Source organism: Lepisosteus platostomus, chromosome 19, assembly GCF_059453375.1.
Source record: "Lepisosteus platostomus isolate fLepPlt1 chromosome 19, fLepPlt1.hap1, whole genome shotgun sequence".
NCBI classification, from domain to species: domain Eukaryota; kingdom Metazoa; phylum Chordata; class Actinopteri; order Semionotiformes; family Lepisosteidae; genus Lepisosteus; species Lepisosteus platostomus.
Window position 1 is genome coordinate 15,487,769 of NC_142629.1, and position 22,814 is coordinate 15,510,582.

The 22,814-nt window shown below is 40.6% G+C and overlaps 2 protein-coding genes across 5 annotated transcripts in view; one reads left to right on the forward strand and one right to left on the reverse strand.

Annotated features, from left to right (window-relative positions):
* Window positions 1-5,800: 5,800 nt before the first annotated feature.
* sox8a (SRY-box transcription factor 8a) lies at window positions 5,801-10,387 on the reverse strand. The gene is made up of 3 exons (XM_088612515.1): window positions 9,658-10,387; window positions 8,542-8,777; window positions 5,801-8,063 (listed from the first exon to the last, which is right to left on the reverse strand). The coding sequence occupies exons 1-3, from the start codon at window positions 10,068-10,070 to the stop codon at window positions 7,360-7,362; spliced, it is 1,353 nt and encodes a 450-aa protein (XP_088468641.1). The 5' UTR covers window positions 10,071-10,387; the 3' UTR covers window positions 5,801-7,359.
* Window positions 10,388-14,957: 4,570 nt separating this feature from the next.
* lmf1 (lipase maturation factor 1) overlaps window positions 14,958-22,814 on the forward strand; it is a 100,857-nt gene continuing 93,000 nt past the window's right edge. For 3 of the 4 annotated variants that reach the window (XM_088613141.1, XM_088613147.1, XM_088613146.1), the window contains exons 1-2: window positions 14,958-15,182; window positions 20,344-20,653. The gene's annotated coding sequence lies outside the window, so the exon portion shown is untranslated. Of the gene's footprint in view, window positions 15,183-18,615; window positions 18,878-20,343; window positions 20,654-22,814 lie in introns of those variants that run through there. The other variant, XM_088613142.1, reaches the window with a different exon arrangement.

The window sequence follows — 22,814 nt, forward strand, 5'->3', positions numbered from 1 at the left end:
TCAAAGAGAAATAAAGGCTACGTTGGCCAAAACATTAGTCATTTTCTTGCACTCCATGAAGTCATGCACAGTATACTGCATTGTTCTGCATTTATATATTTTCATTATACACCCCTTCCATCCTTCCATTTTCGAACTGCTTCATCCACTTCAGGGTCATGGGGGAGCCAAAGCCTATCCTAGCAAGAAATAGACACAAGGTAGGATGTTTCCTGGACAGGACACCCGTCCATCACAGGGCACGCACACACAGACACAAACACAGACACGCACTCTCCCCAGAGCCAATTTCCACATTCGCTGATTTTCCTACCAGCACGTCTTTGGAAAATGGGAAGAAACCCACAAAAACGGGGGGAGAACGTACAAACTCCATGCAGAGAGCACCCCAGGCCTGGAATTGCACCCAGGGCCTGTGAGACAGCAATGCCAACCACTGCACTACTGTGCCACCCTATATATCTCTTCCCCACTTTGTAATTAGCCAGAATTCTAAGTGTATTCTGACTCGTCTCACAGCTGTGACCCCAGTAGTGCCCAGGAGCAGAATAAGGACAGGTAAGCATGTTCCTCTGATGCATCCACCTGCCTTTTGCCTCTTAAGAGGCTGCAAGCTCTACAGTAACTACTAGTTCTGATTGGGAGAGTGGTGCATTGCTCACTAAAGCCACTGTAAGCTCCAGGCACCTGGGCAAGTCGCAGGTGTTGCTGGTGTACTGAGAGCTTCGGCTGTTCTGGCTAACTAATACCCTGACCACATCAACAGCGCTCTGCCAGTTATGTTCTGCCACTTAGGACATCTCGCACACAGCTGGTGGATGACAAGAGCCAGGCTCAAGTAAGTGTTGTGCATTTTTTATCTATTTTAAAACTTACACAGTTGTGTCCAGTTTCTTCAGTTTCAAGATGTCAGCTTGCATTCATCCAGGAGGCGTGCCTGATGTCAGTTCTGGCTGCTGCACTAAAAGCCTTTTTCCTAACCAGCTCTTCTCTAGCAGCTGTGAGTGACATCAGGCAAACAGCAGCCATGAAGACTTGCCTGTCTCACAAGAGTACATCTGAGGACTAGGTGACAGTCAACACAGGGGATAAAGTAGGAGAACATCCCTATTCGTGAAAAGGGTGAAATGTTTCATACAGATTTTCCACAGCAAAACACCACTTGTTTGAAGGCATTGAAGTTCCAGCTTTTCATTTTTGTCTCCCTCCCTCCCTTAAAGTAGACGTCTTTCTAGACTTCTGGAATTCTGGGAAATCTCAGCTGTCCGCCGCAGTCTGCTGTGTTTGAAACTGGACACAGTAGGATCTCTCGACCGTCTTGTGTTGAAGTGGTCATATTTCTTTTATCAGGTATCTGCCTGCTGCTTCAAGTCAAGATCTTAGAATTTTCTTTTGTTGCTTTCACTGTGGCTGTTTCTCCCTTCATTTCCCTCATCAGTTTCCTTAATTTTACAAGTTTCTAAATTATTCTAGCCAAGGTTCTGGTGGTCAATTCGAAAAGAACTGTGATTCTAATGCTAAAGCTCTGTGATTCTCCACATCTCCACGGCGCATTTTCCAGAAAATGAGCTCTCAGTGAAACAGCGCCTCCTGTGGCTGTTCTGGGACCCTGCCGGTCTGCCAAGGATATCCTCCCGCTGTCTCTACGTCTTCTGTTAAGTGCTGTGAAGATTGCAGTGGAGACGAATGGCTCAGATACAGTAGGTATGTGGTTTAAAACAGTGTGTCAGTTTATATTAGTTTTGTTCTGTGCAATCCAGGTCTTGTTGCTGTACGTTAAGAGGGAAAAAAAACGTTAATTTCCAATGGATGGATTTGGTTGGACTTGATTTACATTGTGAACTATGTTTAAAACCTTTTCAAGACAGAGGCGTATTTTCAGATTCACAGACTCCTGCTAAAGCACACTGTCATCACTGCCATTAGGCATAGATGTGGGTCCTACTATATGAGACAGTATGGATAGTACGTAGCTACTGTAGATATCAAGAATTACAAGACAATAAGAAATGTTCACTGCCTTCTGAGAATGATAGCTATTCCTTACCAAAACCTGAAGGGTTCGTCTGAAAATAGAGTGCAGTTTTGAAATTAAAGTTTGCATGATAATCGGACAACAGCTGAGAGAAGACTTGACTGATGTATTCAAGTGGTTTAAAAGAAAGTTTTAACTTTGCTCCTACATTTATTTTCAACTGCTCTCAGAATGAAATAGTCCAAATGGTACAGATGTACAGCTGTAACCATGTTACTCTTTTCTCACATGGAGCAAATTGGAATGGAATTGCATCTGAGTCAAGAATTATGTCGTCTGCCAAGAACCAGTTAGATACTGCATTCGGATCACTGTGCTTAAAGGTTGTCATCTAGCTGTGATGGTGTGAAGGGTTTTACCTTGTTGGATGTGCCTTGAAAAACTTCCAAATGAAACGAAAACTCGCTGAACAATGGAAAACAGATCATTGTGTTTAAAAGACAACAGCACTACCCATCAGAGTAGCACTGCATACAAAACATATACTTCCTGTCCCATTTAGTTGTTTTTTTTGTTTTTAGCATTTCTGCATTTTATGGAGTAATGCTGAAACAGATGAGTTGGAATTCCACCCCCATGTGCGTCTAATCATCCATTCAGAACTCCTTAATGACTTGTCAGTTCTTTGCCCTTCCATTTTCTGTCCAATTAATTCTTTTCTTGCGCTCCGGATAAAAGGAGACAAAGGCCTTTCCACAAAATAATGAATCATTAAAATTCAGGAGCTCCTTGCCGGGGTACTTGGCTTCTCCCCCAGCAGTTGGGGCTACTTTGCATTCGTATGTGAGCAGCGTTTAAAATCCTGCCCTGCGGATATACGGCCAATGGGTTCCGAGTCACTTTAACTCTCTGAGGTCCAAGTAAACAGGCTGTTGTCAGCCTTGATTCTGGGCCCACTTAAAGACCACATTACATGAGGAAACCTGCTTTACCAAGCAGCGCGGTCCCATTCCAGGTGGACAAAAAGCCTTACCTCGTGGTGGTGCTGCCCCACCATCACATCAAGCTCTGTAGAATTTGCCAAAACGGCTCATGAGGGATTAACTCAGCGCATGCAAACTCCCTCCAGACTGGCCGGAGGTTCGATGTTTCTTGAAGTAGGTGATAGATCTACTCAGGGAAGCTCGACTCCTCCTTCCTCTGGAGATATGGTTTGGACGTGGTACCGGAATCTCATCCAGGACCCCTGTCGACGTGTCTTCTCTTCCCGCGGACAGGTTCGCTGGACGGCAAAGCACAGACCTTATGAGACCCCTTCGGCTCATCTGTAGTTTGAGTTACTGGTTTCCAAGAATGCATTGATGTTGTTTATTTTGTAAATCCCGTGAACCTAATAATTATAAAACAATTATCCCCCAAGCTCATCTTGCCAAAAGGAATACAGTGGACTGGACTCATATAATTAAGATATAATATATATATAATGTATGCTTTTTGATAATGAAATGGTACTGTATAACAAAAAACGTCAATTTCACTTTATTCCTCTACAGAATCTGCAAATTAAATATAATTTAATCCCCTATTATGTGAAGAACAAAATCACTGAAGAGGATATTACAAATAGGAAAACTGGTTCAGTGAAGACTGAGATGCAAATATCTAAAAATTGATTGATTCGATGTCTTGCTTTGTGTCAAAGGATTAAGCACTCCCCTGATCGCACCCTTACAGCTACTGCCCTGAAGGAGCCAGATTACCTGCAGCTTCAAAACAATACCCCATTGCATTTTGAAAATAGGCTCGAAGTCAGAAGAAAATGTGAACTCTTCTCAACTGAGGAGAGAGCATTTGATTGAAAAACAAAACATACAGCACTCCAAAGTGACACAACCAGTAAAGCTGGGACTTATAGACCAAAGATTACTGGTTCAACTTTGTATTATACCGTTGGCTAATTGGTGCCGAGACTGCACACACTGCAGCACACCAGTGAAGCAGGGCTTCTGATGCTGAATCTCAGATCTGCCTCACATTCATACTCGGAATGAGTAGTCTGTGAGTTGGAAGTGGGATCAGTAATCATCACATCCTTCCCCTCACAAAACACACAGACCTGGTGTTGGCGCCGCAGACTAGCAGTTGATAAAAGAGATGATTGGCCTGAGAGCGGACGTCTCAGGGAGACATACGGTATACACCAGGTCGCTTTTCTCTCAAGCTGACCAAACTGGGGGGAATAATGCACAAAAGCACATTAATGCAAAAGTTAAAACAAGATTTTTGCTTCATCAGTGGTTGTGTCGATGGGAGTTGTGCCACCCCTTCTCAGGCTTTTCCTCCAACCCCTGAAACACTGCCATGTGCAGTCTGGCAGACCAATCTGACGCTCAAAGACTGATTTTTTGATCCAGAAGATCTGCTGGGCCTTTCAGGCTCCAAAGGGTTATATCTTTGCAACAGAAGCACACCGAATGAGCCCTGTGATATTTGCATATGCATCATACCGATGTAACTGTTAAACTAATAAATGACGCACAACACAGGGACATCAGCTTAATCTTGCAGTTGTCATATTCAAGCCTCTTAAATAATTGAGTTTCTACTTCCAAGAACCAGATTATCTTCCTAAAATTCCAGACAGCTGTCCTTTGTAGGCTCACACAAGGCACAAAAAAAAAAGAAAAATGATGCAGCTGTTATTTTGGTAACCATTGCAGAAATAACACATGTTGAACATTGTGGAGAAATCATCATTTACTTTCAGTCGAGCGCACTACAAAAAAAAAGGTTGAACTCGCATTTTTCTTGACAGCTTTTTGATGCTTTAATTAAAAAAAAGGTTTTATATGAAATATTTTGGATCAGGATGATGGATAGAAAGTTAAAAACAATGTTTTCCTGACAGAGAAATAAAGGACTGTTAAGTGAGCCATCTGTATATTGTATGTACATTAACTTAATTGCTTAAACAATACATCTGTGTTAATCTGGAGATTAATCACCACAGGTAGTATTTAAGAAATAATATTTTACCGTCCTTGAAACATAATGCTTTTCAATTACTCATCTCCATTTCTTCATCGTTTAAATTTAATAGGTCACTACTCTGACCACATTTGATGTGGTGCAGATACTTCCTGCTATCAGTGCTATTACTGCTGTCAATGTTTCAGCATTGGCTGCTTCAAATCATTTTTGGTAAATTCAGATATAGACACACGAAGCAGGATGCAATCAAAGTTCATATTTGATCTTGTTGTCACCTGTTTAAGTGTCACACTGTGCTCTCGGAAGTCTCCTGACTCTGAATTAACCCTGTGACATCTGCCTTCTGTTGAGGGGAAGTGATTGCACTACACAAGGATGTTAATGTCTTTAGCAGCTCATACTCTCAGCAGAGGGAGGGGGACTGCCTACATCCTTGAATGTCTTAACATTAAATAAGCTTATCCAAACTCTGGCTGGCCTCTGTTGCTTTTAAAATGGTGCGGTTCCTAATTATTTCTGAGGAATGCTGAAAGTCAGAAAAGGGTTTCATATATGTAAAAACTATGACCACTAGTTAAAGAAAACTGAGAATCAAAATTCAAACTGAGTGGAATGTAATTATTTAAGTCTTCTGCAGCTTTCTTCTCTCAACTGCATTAAAACTGTCATTTGCAAATGGAAAGAACTCACACCTGAAGAGGGCTCCACGGCCGAAACGTTGTTTTCTTTCTTCTCTTTTCAGGATGGAATAAACCTATTACTTGTTCCTTTACTATGAGTAATACTGCCACTGCTATTACTGTTTTGCAAAGACAAACAAGAGGACACTTTACATTTAAAAAAAAAAAACTTTTTTTAATTTTTTCATAAAAAGGGCCTGCACAAAAGGTTAGCAGTGCTTGTGAGAATCTTCTAGTAAAACGAGAAAACAAAATAATTTACAGAGTATTTTTTTTCCCAATGGAAAATAGAGAAAATAGACTTGAATAAAACATGCAGTGGAAACGCTTTTCTGAAAAAGACATATTCAAAAATATATTTTTTTTTAACGGAGAGACAGGGGAAAAAAAAGAATTTTGAAGGCACAAGTTAGTATTGAATGTGTAAAAAAGTTATCATATGCCCGGCATACAATAAGAACAGTGGAAAAACAACACACAAATTAGTAACAAAAAAGGCTGTTTTTCATCATTTTTTTGCTTTCAGCCCTTTACAATTACTCGTTTTCCGCTTATTAACATAATCTCAGGAGTCTCCGTACCTAGGGGGGGAGCTGCAGAGTTAACCGCTCCACTACGAACATACAATCCTCAGGAGCTGATATTGTTGAACCATAAAAGTGGGTTTCTTCTTTCAAAAACACTGGCAACCTTAGGGAAAGTATTCACGGTGCTTAAAATGTGTAACAGCTCAGCAGTGCATGTCTTCCGATTTGATTTAGCCTTCAGACAGCAGTTGCTCTGCCAGTCAAAACAGGTGTTGTATTATTTTACCCGTTTCCTTTAACCCTTTCACTGCCATATGTAAATCAATAACTGCCATTCAAAACCCATATAAAATAACTGTCACTTATTTTTTTTCCCTCTTTCTTTGTGTTTTATAATCCCGAAAGGAGGGGTGCGCGGCGCATCTTAATTAAGCGAGAAGTGGTTAGAGGTTACAGAAAATTCTCCACTACGGAATATTAGAATGTAATTTTCCACACACAAATCACAATACAATAATTCCACTGATTGCAAACGAACGGTTGCAAACATAAATACGTCGCACGAATAAAATAAACACGGAAAAGTAAAACACCCTCTACATCCAGAGAGTTAAACCTTGCGTTGCGGAACTGACTCGTTACAATCGGTCCAACCTTCAGATGTTTTTTCCGGCTTTGCTGCGTTGAGGATTGTTTCAGAGGAAGTTCACAGACTTGGTCCCAGTGCGCTTGGGAAAAACTGCCCGTTTTAACGCCAATCGCCTTACCACCCCTAGTCAGTATTTCAGAATTAATACGAAAAGGCAGACACGTATATTATTCCATACACTCACAAACGCGCACGTGTACCTACACGTACGTGGGCTTAAGATGGTCCTCACAGAGGATTCATACATTAGTCCATTTAACACACACAGTTCCATAACCGCGGCTTCCTCACACAAAAGGAAACGTTTCAGTTTGCGTTACATTACAAGCTTGGCCTAGGCAACAGTTCCGTTTTTCCCTCCGCCATGTTTTGAGATCAGCAGGCACTTCTTTATTTTCAAACCTGGTTGGCACGGTGCTCCACCCTACTGTACTCTATTCCTTCATTAGTGCAGAAAGCCCTGGGCAGCTTTCAGAGGTCCTCGAGACTTCGTGAGGAAGGGGAGAGCTGTCCGGCGGTGGTCCCCCGGGCGCGGCTTTAGGGCCTGGTGAGGGTGGTGTACACGGGCTGGTCCCAGTTGGCCGTCGGGCTGTGTGACGGCGGAATGGACAGGCTGTTGAGGAGGGGGGTGGCGTAGGGGCGCCGAGAGGAATGAAAGTAGGGGTACTGATAAAGACTGGAGGGGTACCCAGAATAGGGGTTATAGTAATTCGAGCTCTGGAGGTCTGTATAGTCACACTGGGAGCTGGAGAAGGAAGTGGCGACGGTCGGCGAGGCGGCAGACGTCTGGGCCCCGTAGGAGCTGTAGTCGGCCGGGGCCGGCGAGCCGTGCGAGTGCTCGCTGTAGTGGCTCGGGCTCAGCTGCTCTGTCTTGATGTGCGGCCGCTGGGGGCCCCCCTCGCCGGCCGCGGGCGACGGGGCCGGCCCGGCGGCGCCGCCCTTGTGGCTCCAGGCCGGGGGGCCGTAGGCGGGGCCGTAGGGGCCCTGCCCGTGGCCGTGCTCCGGGGGCGGGGCGGCGTGGCCGTTGGGCGGCAGGTACTGGTCGAACTCGTGCACGTCGAAGGCCTCGATGTTGCCGATGACGTCGGTGCTGAGCTCCGTGATGTCCACGTTGCTGAAGTCGATGTTCTGCCGGCCGCTGTCCAGCAGGCGCCGGCCTTCGTGCTTCAGGTCCTGCTTGCTGACTTGGTGGAGGTCCGTTTTGGGGGTGGTGGGGGGCGTCGGGGGGCCGTGGGGCTGCCCTGTTTGGCAACGGGGGAGAAAAACAGAAGGAAGTTGAGACACGAAGCCCGATGGACACTGGCCTAACCAACACAAAATGTTAGACTTGCTAAATTAATCTCGCCCGTGGGGGGGACTCTAAACTAGGCAACAATCGTGATTTGAAACTTTTGAGAGGCGTTATTTCCAGTTAGCAGGAGGGCTTAAAAAGTGTGTACTACACGCCATGCCTCTGAAGCTCCTACCTTTCGTTTAGTTTTGTTTTGCAACTTGAAAATTTAGTTTGGAAAAGCACAAAACGCCCTTGAAACGTCATAAACGTTTTCACTCAATAGTTGGGGACCTTGAGTTCCGTTTTCAATTGTCTTGAACAGCGGAGAGAATTTAAGTAAGAAAAGAAGCGCGTGGTCCATTTTACACGTTTTTTTAAGTCTAAAATCTCCAGGCGGACTTGACGTTTGCAGTATTTCTGAGCCAGGTTTCAAAGTGTTAGCGTACCTGCGTGGTCGGAGTGATGGTGACCGTCGGCCAACCCCCCCAGGGGCTCCGACTTGTAGATCTGGCTGGAGGGGTGGTGGCTCAGTTCGGCCCCGGAGTCGGAGTCGCTTTGTCCAGTTTTAACGCTTTTCCGCCTTCGGGGTTGGTATTTGTAGTCCGGGTGATCCTTCTTGTGCTGGACTCGCAGCCGCTCCGCTTCCTCCACGAAGGGTCGTTTCTCGCTCTCGGATAACAATCTGGTTTTAACAACAGTTGATAGCATTATGCCTTTTATTTCAACCAGTTAAAGACATTATACAATGTATTTTCAGAGGACTCTCAGCTCTCGCTTCATCTCAAACCATGACCGCTTTACAAACCTTTATTACCAGTTTGCATGTGAGTCTGAGTTGCATCAGCGGGAAAAGTTTATTAAATTAAAGTAACAGAAAAAATACAAATCTTAAAATCAACGAGTGGCATCTGTACCGATACATCTACATTTGTAGGAGTATAAAAAGATACGTTTCAACTACATGACTTACACGGGCCTTTATGTAAAAAGACATAAAGTATGGGGATCCATGCATAATATTCGTATTGTTCGAATCACCTCTCAAGTCTTCGAAGTACAAAATAACTATTTAAACCCGCATTTTACATTTCACAGGGTTAACGCATTGTTCTAATCTTGAGACAACCAACAGATACAGATTTTTACAAAAATTGAGTTCTAGTCGTGCAGTTTTTACCTTTTGCATTCATGGGAAATAAATGTATTATTTCCAAGTGAAAAATATTTTAGTATCATATATTATAGACGCTACTTTAATATAGAGGCTATATTAAAGTAACATCTATGCAATTGAAAACCATACAACGAAAATGTAAAATCATATATAGTATATCTGGCGTCGGTATGAGCTTTGCGTGTGTACAACAGCAAAGACTAAAAGGGTTATTTTTAAGTATTATCTACTACCATAAACACAGGAGACCTTGTACCGTTAAAACGCAGATTTAAGAAACGCAACTAGTGTTGCTCAGCCCATTGAGAATTTCGCGAAAGCACGTTGAAATCCACTCGGAAGCAGGACAGAGCACATGCAGGAAAGTCAGCTTTGCGGTGGGACTTACCGCCACAGTTTGCCCAAGGTCTTGCTAAGTTCGGCATTATGCAGGTGCGGGTACTGGTCCGCGAGTTTCCTGCGCGCCGCCTGCGCCCAGACCATGAAGGCGTTCATGGGTCTCTTGACGTGCGGCTTGTTCTTCAACGAGCCGCTTCCGCGCACCGGCATCGGGACGAGCGACCAGTCGTAACCTTTGAGAACCTGGGACACGGCGTCGCGGATGCAAGCGGGGAAGCGTTCGTCTTCCTCGCCCTCCAGTTTCTTCCCCAGCCTGTGCTGGGACCCGGGTCCGTCCGATCCAGTCGGCGACAGGGGGGCGTCGGAGTCGGAGTCCTCCTGGGACATCGAGCTGGTTGTCCCCGCGGGGCTGCAGGGGGGATCGGCGAGGGACTTGTCGTGCTCTTCCGTCATTTTTAACATCTGGCTGTAAAAAATCCCGAACCTGGCTGTTACACCGTGTCCTTCTCTGACGACTAACTGTAGGTTATACGCAGCGCGTTAACAAAATCTCTCATGAGATGCCACTTCTAGTTTTAGTAGAAATAACGCTGCATATGTAGCCTGTTTAACGCACAGTCTCTCATTTTAAGTGATAATCTTTGGAATAGAAATAAAAGCCTCTTGGTAGGCGACTTGACAATTTCCTTTTTCCTTCCTCTACCGGACACTTGCTCCCTTACTCCTCCTCGCTGCAGTTTGTCCAGTCTGTCCCTTTGGCGACTAGTTTGGGGAACTTTGTCTGAGCTTTTCCCAGTTCACCCCACCTTCCTCGCTGTGATTGGACGCTCGATATCACCATTTTGTATAGTGATTGGCTCGACTGTTTTAAAGGCCGATTTTTTCAGGAGACCTGACGTATCTGAAGGCATTGATATATTAGCTGTATTATTCATGTTTTCATTATACCAAAACCAAATGCACCATGAATAGGAATACTAATGATTAAAGTCTGAACCTATTACAATGAACCCACTACAACTTATTAACTATTAACTTGGCCTTCTACTAACAAGACCAGTAATAATTATAATTATAATAATAATCATGCAATCATTCGACTTGAAATGTATCTTTTTGTTGCACATACAGGACAAGCCGATGAAGACGTGTGTCCTGAAGAATATTGTCATTTATGAGCCCTTGTCGAGAAAGTCAAGGCGCTTTGCGAGCACAACACAATACCCGACAAAAGCAGCAAGAAAGCGAACGAAAATAAAATCGAGCAAACTGAGCGAGCGATTCGAAGAGGAAAGCTACATCACACATTAAACGATTTAATTAAAAAAAATATTTCCGAGATTAGCCAGTGCGAGTCCCCCTTTTGCGCTCCGAATACGGGTTCAAAAACACAGACTTGATTAGCATAGGAAAGATTTCACAGGCCGGTACTAACCAAAGGACACGAGTGGAAACTCTGAGGAAGCGCATCAAAAACCAAGAACAGGAGACACTACTTTGTCCGAAGTGTTGTGGGAGTGTGGAGCAAGCCATGCTGTTGAAGCCGATATCCTTGGATCGATTAACTACTAACGACCAAACGGACTAAATGGGTCCTGTCGTTTGTAACTGTTCTTAAGACACTGACAAGGTGCCTCACATACACGCAAACCCATAGATACATGTTATATACCCGATACCATAAACACGATTATTATCCTAATCTTAATGATTGCAACATCCTAATGATTGCAAGCTAGAGAAATGATTAATTAAACCAATTACACAACACGCATAGGACTTAACGGAAATCTGGGCGCCGTCTCTCCTTGCAAGAGTGCCACCGGCTTGGGGCTATCGTCGTGACGTCACTCGCATCAGGACCAGTGATTCAGGGTCACGGGCAGGCGAGGCCTCTGCTGCGTCGCCACCGTGCAGTCCAGATGTGAGATCTGAAGAGATACCAGAAGAAGAACCTTAGAACCGTTTCCTTCCCGAGAGGTGTTTTTGAAACGCCCTTAAAAAAAACCTTTAATTCTATTATTTCCTTTTTAATTATTTGTGTATGTTTAAATTCCAATGCCCTTCCGTTCGGTACTTTAAACATTTTTAAAAAAGCATCTTAATCACCATTGGGAATCCGTTCAAGCTAAATGATTTTCATAAAGTACCACTCAGGCCACGTTGAACAGTTAGCTTCCTGATGCTGGATATCGCTACGCTGTTGCTGAGGCTGAAGATGAACCATTTCACTTGGTAAATACAGAGAATGCAGGAATGAATCAAGAAAAGTGTTGATTGAGGCTTCCTGATTTCTTCTCCGACTCCTAGCGCTGCAATGAGATTGCCGTACTTAGTTATAACTGGGCTTTACTTTGGGCTGTACTCTGACTCCCGGTATTATTTTCCCCATCGATTTACCCAGTAAGTCAAAAGCAACACACGGCAACAATTTGAAGCACGTTTTGCAAACATCCAGCGTATTATTTATAGTTATATTGTTATATTTATAAAACAAGAATTGAAATCGGAAATATTTTTGCAGTAATATTTATTTTAATGACTTTATTTGTATGTATTACCATATCCACTTTATCCTTATATAAGGAATAATAAAAAAACAAAATCTGGAACATAGTTTAAACACGTTTAAACCATAAACATTTTGTCTTTGACTGCTCTAGAAAGCAAACGCTTTATTTTGTTACGTTGGTTTTAGGAGTTAAAGATAAACTAAATGTAAGGGCTTATTTTAGATTATAGATATGTAGAGACGCAAAATCGATTTGTCGTTGATAAAACAACAAAGAAACAGCTTGCTGACAAAATCTAAAAAAAAACTTCTTTTTTTTAGTGTGTTCTACGTCTCTCTCGTTTTTTTTCTCCTAAACTGCGACATAAAGTAGGATGTATAGAATCGCACGCACTTTTATTAAGGCGTTAGTATATAGAATACCGAAAGTTAAACGAGTTAAAATCCGCTCTTAAAACCACCAAATAAAACGAGAGGAAATATTAAATCGCTGAACGAAACTAAACTCGATGAAAATGTCTCCGGATTGCAAGAAATGGTTTGTCTCAAATTACAACGAGGGCGCTCGCTTTGACAAGTGACAACTAGGATTTGACAAGTGCTTAATACGATTAAATTAGTTTTCTCACTTGTAACAGATAAGCAAAGTTATTAATCCTGTTGACATTATAAAATGAGGACCAACATTTTTGATTTCTTTGATCGATTAACAATCAGTAATCATTCACGAACTGAAAAAAAGCCCCAATGGTTTTGAAAGATCTTACTGAATATCACGTTTCATGAAGGTTTAGTAAAGAGTGTATACCACCACACAACCCACTGGCTGCGCTCTTGAACACTTCGGTGTGAAATATTTCACAGGGAAAAGTCGAAGACGATATTATGATTCTATCCCTAGAGGTACACGTAGGTTTTAATCGATAACTCGATACAGTAGTGTTGAATAACCATAACCATAATCACCATAGTTGTCAATTGAGTTACCAACGTGTTCAAGTCCGACGATTGACCGGTTTATACCCATTGAATCAATTAATGTAGATCAATGATCAAAGTATGAAATAGTCATAAACACGTTCACGGACAGTATCTGTAAGAATACTGATATATTTTGTAATTGAGTATATTTTTAATCACTAGCACAGAATGAAAATATGCTGATTTCAGTCTGTTTCCTACATTGTAACTTCGGTTTTTCGTTCTACCTTGTAAGATGTTTCTTAGGGGAGGCCTAGAATCTTCATTGCAACAGCTGATCGTATTCCAGCAAGTTCATAGCGCACAGGACCTGGTAAAAGACGTTTTAAAAGCTACACAGGAGTTTCGCTTAGGTTCTTTTTTAGTTTCTGAAAGTATTTTACTCGGATATTAAATATATTAAAAACGAGTTTAAAGTTACATGATGTGACACCGGTAAAAATGTTATTTGGCATTCTAAAGTTTTTCGTGGTGATGTCAGAAGGTTTTAAATAATTTTTGTGAGTTTCTTCAGAATAGTTTTAACACTTTGAAACAATAGTGGTTGGTCTATAATAGTAAAAAATCATATATTAGACAAATAAAGTATTATTTAGGATGCTGTTTTTCCATAATCTTCCTTTCCTCACGATTATGATCAACAAAAATATTGGATGTGTAATATATGAAATGAAGAGCATCTAGAATTTCACATATAACATATGGATTAATTACATTTAATTAACATAATAGACCACTGGCAGCACATAATTCATTTAGGCGATAAAGTAATTAATTTACTTAATTATAATTTGTATATATTTTAGAAATTCAAACAAATTAGCTTTATTTTGAACAGCTTTGCAGAGCTCATGTTCTCATTTGTACATTATTTTTAACATAAAATCAAACCCCTTTTGATATGGAGATACACAATTGTAAAGGTATAAGCTATCTAAAGCACGGTGGGACCACTTCACCATTTTAAATCAATGTGTTTTTGATTATGTGGTGAGGGGTCTCTTAATTTAGTCGCGTAAATCCAATAAGTGTCAGATATATGTATGTATAATTACCAATAAAATAGGACTGTTATTATGATTTACAGCCTCGTTTGTCTAATTCGCACGGTCATAAAACTGACAGTCTCCTACTTGGAATGTCAGGACGCTCATCACTCAAGACTGTTTATATGATAACACAACCCCAGTTACACGTGATTCCTGAGGAGACGGCTTTCATTTAAGAAAGTGCTCGGGTACAAGAATGTGTTTTCCCTTCGGCCAAGAGACAGCGTGCACTTGATCTGCAAAGTCCTGGGTCATTCTCTCTGCAGTTACGCCGCAAGCTATCGGCTTAAGAACAGAACGCAGATGTGTCTGTTTCGATCCTAATGTTATGATACAATCGTTTTAAAGATATTATCCACTCTTTGTCGGATTTGTATACCTTGTCCTCACATACATTGAAACGAAAAGCCCATCTTAAAACAAAGACGATCACATAATATCTTAGTTCAAACAAAACACAGCTATGTACATCGCTGGACATATAATCGATTTATAGCTGTTATATTAGTTTATGCCTCTAATAAACTAACTGTAAACTCCAATAATCTGCAGTGTAGACATACTGTAATTATGCAAACTGTGAAATGATGATGCAATTTTAAAAAGCTGAACAAATCTATTAATTTAATTTTTGAAACAGTTGCATGTATGTACTGTATATTCTGGGATCCAAAATCCCTCTCATCAGCGGGAGATGCGCGTCTCGGTGTTGGACCCGATTTCGTAATTGCGCTCGCGGCTCCGAACTGCGGCTTCCACCAATAGCAGCGAGACCCGTGCACGGGCTCGAGTCCCGCGCCTGCGCAGTGAGAGCAGCAAACATGGCAGCCTCCAGCAACACGCCAGGTGAGGAGACTGGAGTAAGAAAAAGGAGAGCTGCCTCGTCCAAGCCAGAGTTTGGTTTGAGTAAAAATCAGACCGACGGTGAAGGGGAAGGAGTTAAAAACGAACAGAGCGGGGCTTTTCCGTTACAACCCGGGACGTATTGGCTGACACGGATCGTTTTGCTTAGATCCATTGCTTTTATTTACTGTGAGTTGGGTTTATTTACTCTCATTGGCTTCTCATACACCTGTTTTCTTTGCGGTTTTATTAATTCAAAGTGACATGTACAGTGGCAATACATTAATTTGGGAAGATTTTATTAAACAGCGCTGTCCTTTGCACTTTGCTGTCTGTTTTTTTACATTGCATAGAGGTGTACAGTGGATTATTTATTATGATTTTAGGGAATAATGTACATGCTAACTTCTCTAACTTCTGTAGAAGGCAGCGTGTAGGTCGGTTGGACAGTGATGTTTATGTGCTCAGTGCATTAGACACTGTATAGTCTTGTCGGTAGGTGAGTGTTTTGTCCTAAACTGGTGTAAGCGTGGGTGTTGATAAAGGCGACGAGATCCACATATCACGGATTGCGAGTTTTTATTTTGCCCGGGAACAGACTAGATTAATATAAATATTATATTAATATAAAACATCAAATGGCAACAGCTCGGTTGGTTGACCTCCCCCAGACTGTCTCCTCTCCCCTTTCAACCGGAAGAGGATCTAATGCAAAACACTCAACAATACAACCACAGTGTGCTGTGTGTACAAAAAACAAAACTTGTGAAACATAACTACTGTGTAATTACATTAAACACAGCATAACACATCCTCACTAACGTCTTGCTGTAATAGCTTTACTTTGGCTTTGGTGATTGTTGGAGGAGATCAGTTTATTTTTTCCTGTCTTTTTTTTCCTCATGTTTTAACATTAAATAATACAAGTATAGGAGAAAAGGTATCCAAAAAAGAAAAGTGAAGAAAACAAACCGAGGTAATTACAAATCTTAAAACAACAAGTTAATATTTTTATATACATCAATTGTGTATTTTGCTTTGTTATTTTCCATATTTTTGATTGAGTTTAAGTAGTATTGCATTTCCATCTTATACAAATTAAAGGAAGGAGTAGCATTGGACTGTGAGATCACAGTTTATTTGGTGTTCCACACAATGCTAAAATACACAGTGGTGAAATAAAAATGTACACAGTTGTCTTTGTCAACCCTGCACTTTTCTGACTAGCTAAGAACTTTGAAAAGCCTAACTTCCATCTTAAAAAAGAGATTTTGTTCAGGTTTCATAACAAGCATAGAAAGTATAAAGAGGCAAAAAAAGATACATTGGTCAATGATGGATGCTAGCATCTTAAACAGATCTTGTAGGATCTTCATTTACACTTTCACAGTTAATAAAATGGTAATAAACGTGTCCCAATTACTCACTTTAATTGTCGTCATTAAAGTGAGTCACAGTGAATGCATTCTCCATCCAATGTAGAATGAATTCTTCAAGACAAAACGTTAAAGGGGTTTGAGTTCAGGCTGTGCCTTTTGCAAGCACTGACCAAGAATTCCCAGCCTACACAAATATTATGAAAGATGACTGAAAATGAATGGAAAATAAACACATGAAGTGTGTTTGCAGGTCTACTACAACATGACATGAATACTCTTCAAGATACACATTTTCAGTATTTTGCTAGTGGGGGACATTGAAGATCTGATGCACTGAGAAGTTTATTCAGTACCAGCAGGAGATGTGTGGTATTTCTTAACTTATGGACAGATGAATTAAGTGGTTTATCATTTATGGCTAAGTCCTGCAGTCTGTTAGGCTTGTTTCTTAGACCGAGTATAATTTCTGTAAAGGCATAAAGACGTATTGTTTGAGGAGCCTGTAAACCCCTCGGTTATCAATGTAGCTTAATCTGGAAGGCTCTGTAAACAAGATTGCAAGGGAACAGTACAGAAATACCTATATAGGCAAGGTATCAGTGGCTGGAAAACTAGCTTCTCAAATCCATAATGCACAAAACGCTTAGATGTTCAGATTGGGGATTTAAGGCCTTGGTGTTAATATGGGGCCCTTAGAGTGAATATTTCTTTGTTATGATTCCAGAGTTTGGAGGTGGTGTTTCACCATTCATTTAAAAACTAGGTCCTAGCATGGTGCCCATGTTGTTGACAAGCTACAGTGGGATTTCAGAAGTCATCAGATCCATCACCTCAAATAGTCTCCAGCAAGATCTGGATTAATATGTACTTGCAGCTTTTGCAAACTAATAGGGTTTTTGAATGATAACATTTGGATTAGCATTAAGGAAAAAAAATCTAATTACAATTACAATTTTTTTAGATGTCAGTAGTACTGGAGATTGTCTCAATCAGCAATTCAAGGATTTGCCATGATTTACAGATTTAAAGAAGTGAGATTTAGTTTGAACATCTCCTGTTTGTAAAAAAACAAAGCTTTTTAGATAATGTCCTTTATTTCTTACAATGAGAATCAACAGGAGTACAGTGACTTTTTCATTTTGAAACCCATTTCCTCAGTGGTTCAGTTCACCAAACCAGTTCCAGTCTCAGCCCTCTGGGTCTTGGCTTTGTGAATTCAAAAATTAGTTTGAGCCAAAAATTAATTTTGCCAAATACCAAGATGCACTGCTGACTCAAATAATTAACTAATAGTTGTGAGGTCATTGTGCATAGCTTCAAAGTCACCACAGAAACCATCTAAAACACAGAGCTGAGTAAATTTGCTCAGTGGAGAAGGATCAAATAGCAGGATAGGTCATTGCTTTCGACTGACCTCAGTAATATTGAAATGTTATGAGCAAATGAGAAAGAAATCATGTTTACAGAGAAACCCAGCTATTTGAATGCAGTCAAAGTAGCTTGCATTGAAGAAAACAAAATATTTTAAATTGCCAGTTCCCCAAAGTTATGCAAACTTACAAAAACATTCTGGAATATTTTTCTGAAAGCCAAAGAAAGGTCCCACTTAGTAGAAACTAAGTGCGAATCCTTTTTCCATTCATGGCCTCAGTTTCTGTGCTTTAATTGAAACGCAGATATTGTTCTTTGCTCCATTAATATTCACATACAATAATTTTGAACTTCATTACAATGCATAAGAAGTTTGTTTTTCAAATTGCCCAAGCTGAAGCCTTCAAATGTACCCACTGGAAGCCCTTTGGATGTGAAGCGAAGCCAGAATTAGCATAATAGGTTAAGAGCTTTGTTTCCAGCCTCTGCATTGAGGCATACTGAAAAAAGACACCATAGCCTGTACTTCCAAAAGATTGGGATTTGTAGTTATCTCAGGTATTTCAGTGAAGCTGTCTCGAGTCAGTGCGTGGAAATTTTGAACGGAATGAGTGAGAATACTCTCATTATAATGCAACAAAAGAGCTCTTGTTCTTGTTAGATTTGATGCGGGCACAATATGCGTTCCAAAAATACGGCCCATGTAATGGCTCTTTTGTTAAGTGCTAGCCACAGGTTTACCAGCGAAAAGGAAGTTCACCCCTGACAGTAGGCTGTTTGTTTGGAGAAAAAACAATGCATGTTCACTTAAATAAAATAGCCCTATTAATGGGAGACACAGGGGAGAGAGAGATATGAAGAGAGATTAAATCGCTGTCTTTGTTAGGATGTCTTTGTATGCATTTATTGTAGGCTGATTTTAATCAAAATGATTCCTATGAAAGAAAAGGTATGTTTCTTTTTGGCTGCCAGTTAGCTGAAGCAGTGCTGAAGGGGTAGGCACTGGGAGCGGGACTCTAAATTATTGCTATGCCTGCACGGACAATTCAAAGCCTTTATTTTTATCCCTTCCGTTTTTGTTTTTTACTGCAACATAACATGGTTTTGTGCTTCAGTGATAAGGAAGAGCAGTAGGTAAGAGGTTTTTTTTTCTTTCAATATGTTGAGAGCTGCACAATAAATTGGTGTAGTGCAAAAGCTACCTGTCTATTTACAGATTAGCATGAATTATTCTGATAATAGGAAATTCTTTTTTTAAGAATGGGGAGGGGAGATGGAAGGGTGACTATTGAAATACAATGTTAAAAATATGGGCCTATAAAACGTAGGGATTCCAATGACTATACTTCAAAATTGGATGAGACTAGGCTAGGGATTTAGGATGAGCTCTACACATACGACATCATTTAAATGAAGTGAAATTAAGCATGAAGTTAAATTGCAGCTTCCCGGTATACCTGTATCAAGTGGAAGCTGCTTTTTTAATGTCTATTTTATATGCATTCAAATGTATGTTTTTTGTTTTTTTTTAAACAATACCTAAGTTAAACGGAGTTTACTTATTTGTTAAATGTTTTGTTATTTATTTGGCATGTCTTGTAATTGTACTTTAAAGTGTATTATTCAATGATTATGTCTTTCAACATTTTTGTTAAAGTAATTTTACACCTTTGTGCCCAAGGCCGAATTAGAGGTCAGAGAAGGGATTTTTAAATTTCAGATATTATCTCAGTGCTTTTTCACTTGCCTGTTCTCCTTTTGCACCCGCACATCCTTTAAAATAGTCTTTTCCTTCCATCTGTATCTTCATTTTAGTCATGCTATGCAGAAGGGTGTAGAATTTTTATCTCTTGTGTTAGTAATAGTCAGAGTAGAATTACCAGAGGTTTTCACCATTGTATAAATTTGAAATGAGAAGTAGCAATTACCTAACTAATTGCTCTAAAACCTCAATAGCTGTCCCACTGCAGTCCTCAAGCTAATAACAGAGTTTTCATTTCCTAGAGAGAACTTACTGACACTACTCAGACTTGCAGACACCTGGACCCCAGGGCATCACCCCTATTCTTTTTGAGAAATGCCCTAGGATTTTTGATGACCATGGAGAGTTAGGACCTTGGTATTACATCTCATCTAAAGGATGGCACCTTTATTACCAGTATAGTTTCACCATCACTGTACTTGAGCATTAGGACGCAGACAGACTGCAGGGTGAGTGCTCCCTACTTGTCTTGCTAATACCACTTCCAGCAGTAATCTTAGCTTTCCCAGGAGGTGTCCCATCTAGGTACTGGCTAGATTCACACCTGCTTAGCATCAGTGGGTTGGCAGTTGTGAGTTGCAGGGTGATATAGCTGCTGGCAAACGACATCTACACTAACCACATTTCACACTACAGTACATCAATCAAGATAAGCAGTGGTCCTATGAGCTCGGAGGCTTGTGAAGATCTCTAACCTTATTGTTTGCTGCAAACAGAACCACTTGAAATCACCTTAGTGTAACCTTGAACTGAGAAATCACCCCCATCCTGATCTTTAGTATTTTTAATCGGTCTTAGAAATAATTAATTCCATTACTTTTATTTGCTCTTTCCACAGTTGTAGCTTTCTGCGTTGCCTACAACCAAAACAAGCAGTTAATCGGCAAGAAGGGATTGCTGCCATGCAAGCAGTACTTGAACGATGTGAAACGATATGTTGGTGGAAAGATCAACTTGGATGCCTTGAGTTACACCCCTACTATCCTGTGGTTCCTTGACTGGACTGACATGGATAGGAACTTAGACAATATCGCCTTAGTGGGACTGGGCCTCTCCACCTTTGTACTGCTGACAGGAAGAGGAAACATGATTATCATGACACTTCTGTGGATTCTGTACCACTCACTTGTCAGTGTGGGGCAGATCTGGTAAGTGAAGAAAGTAGTTTTTAGATTGTTGCACATATATTGAAGATGTTTTTTGTGTGATTGTTAAGTATCTGAAAACATAAATGTCTAGCACAAATGCGATGAACATAGTGTACGGCTTTTTCAGATAGACGTTCAGGTGGCTCCTGACAAAGAATTTGGCGTATCTTAGGACTTCACATACCATCAGTTTTTTTATTACACTAATCTTCAGTTACGGTTTTCATGACCTAGCTATCAGAGAAGCGTGATTTATCGGTCATTGACCTGGGGCACCCCCCACCCAGGCACAGGCTCCAGGCACTGACTTCTTGTGCGAAGTCTTACCAGAGCAAGTGCTGTCCTGGCTGTCTGATGCATCTTCGCTCCCTGACGGAATTAGTTGAGGGTTGCTTTAGGTATCTCTGAAAACGGATCTTTTTGCAGATGATAAAGCTTCCTGCACCGCTCTGAGGACCATCCAATCTCATTTTCAGCAGCTGGAAGAGAGGTTTGCAGCTGTTCTATCATCCAAGCACAAGGAATGAAAGAGGCTGGATGTTCCTCCAGGCTGCACAGAGGCAGAACTGAAACAGCATTAGAGAGCTGGAGATGAAGATAACTCACCTAAAATCCCAGACCTCTTTCATTAATCTTGAAACTTCTCCACTATACTGGGTAGCAGGTTATCCTTCAGGTGGCCATAAAATTATATTGACTACATTGGCATTACAGGAGGTTCTCTCCTGTTCTGATTTAATGGTACAAAGGGTTTTGTGCTTTATCCAGCCAAGATGAAAGAGTAGACCGCAACTGCAGCTTTACTCTTGGGCACTGGATTTGATTATTTCTCGTTCCATTTGTTCTTTCCTTTCTGGATAACTCTCCGAATAGAGGTTATGATTTCCTTGCAAAGCAGATGATCTTACCCGGTAAAATTGAATAAAAAGGAGATCTTCAAGGTGTTTTAAAATTGTTCATTATAACACTGTGACTGCTGTGGCACAGCCCAGCTGAAGTGCCTTATTGTCCCTTGTAAATATGTGTTTTCTACCTAGGTTAAAGGCCGTAGCAGTTGATATGTTATTTTATGAGTCTAGTAGTGAGTGTCATAGTAGAGCTCTGGGCTTTAATTTCACTTATTTTGTTTGTTCATGTTCTTAAGACTGAATTTGTTTATTTTCTTGGGCGGTATGATTTATCTTCTGCTCACCTCTTTGCTTTCCATCCTAACATATGCTATTGGTTTGATGTTTACACAACATGTCTACTTCTTTCTCTACTGAGTATTGTTGTATTTAGTTTTACACATGACTTGCGATCAGAATTGTGCATCCTGTTGTCTCAAGATATCGACATATGCCTCCAATCAATTTTGGAGGATTGCATGGTTAACAGTGTGAAAAGCAGTACTAAGATTCAATGAAACAAGAACAGATAACTCAACTATATCTGAAGTAATAAAGTAAATAAAGTAAACCTTCAACATATAGATGTTTGTTTGAAAAAAAGATTATTCTAAATTGGCCTGTAATTAGGATTACAGGGTCCAGTTTAGTTTTTACCAGTTATACCAGTAATGCGTAGTGATGATGGCACAATCATCTCATCGGCACAGCAATTCATTACTGTGACTAATGGACGAAAAGAACAAGAAAGTAGGAATGAAGTCAGGACAAGCAGTTTGACTTTTTTTGGTTTCTATCTTTCCTGTTTTATAGATTTAGATTTGGAATCATCTGCTTTTCAGACGTCCCCAAAAAAACTTACAATTGCAACTGAATGTGCAAAGGATCGGTCAGTACGTGCTGAAAATTTAAATTAGAGGTGAAAAGTTGAATTTAAGTAATTTACATCAGACACTGCTTTAAAGAAATATTTTAGAAGCAAGATGTAGGGGGCCTTCCTTCCTGTTGAGGAAGTCAACTTGGATCTTCCTGTCCTGACAATTGCAAGTATTGATTTCAAAGAGTACTGGTTGTCATAACTGTCAAGTATAAAATGCCACATGAGACAAATATTAAGAATGCTTATCTGAGGAACATAAAGCTAGAATCCTTAATGTATAGATGTGTATTGTCTCAGAATTTAAGCTAATTTAATCAACACTTTGAATTAAATAAACCATTCTAGTTAGTCCTGGGCTTCATTTTGCTGTGCATTTATCGAAATATGTTACTTA

Bases quoted from the DNA above. Each gene is read 5' to 3' on its own strand.
- sox8a (XM_088612515.1), bottom strand. From the start codon at position 10,070: ATGTTAAAAATGACGGAAGAGCACGACAAGTCCCTCGCCGATCCCCCC. The intron at 8,778-9,657 runs GTAAGTCCCACC...TGTTAAAACCAG, and splicing joins ACCTTGGGCAAACTGTGGCG to ATTGTTATCCGAGAGCGAGA. The intron at 8,064-8,541 runs GTACGCTAACAC...GTTGCCAAACAG, and splicing joins CCATCACTCCGACCACGCAG to GGCAGCCCCACGGCCCCCCG.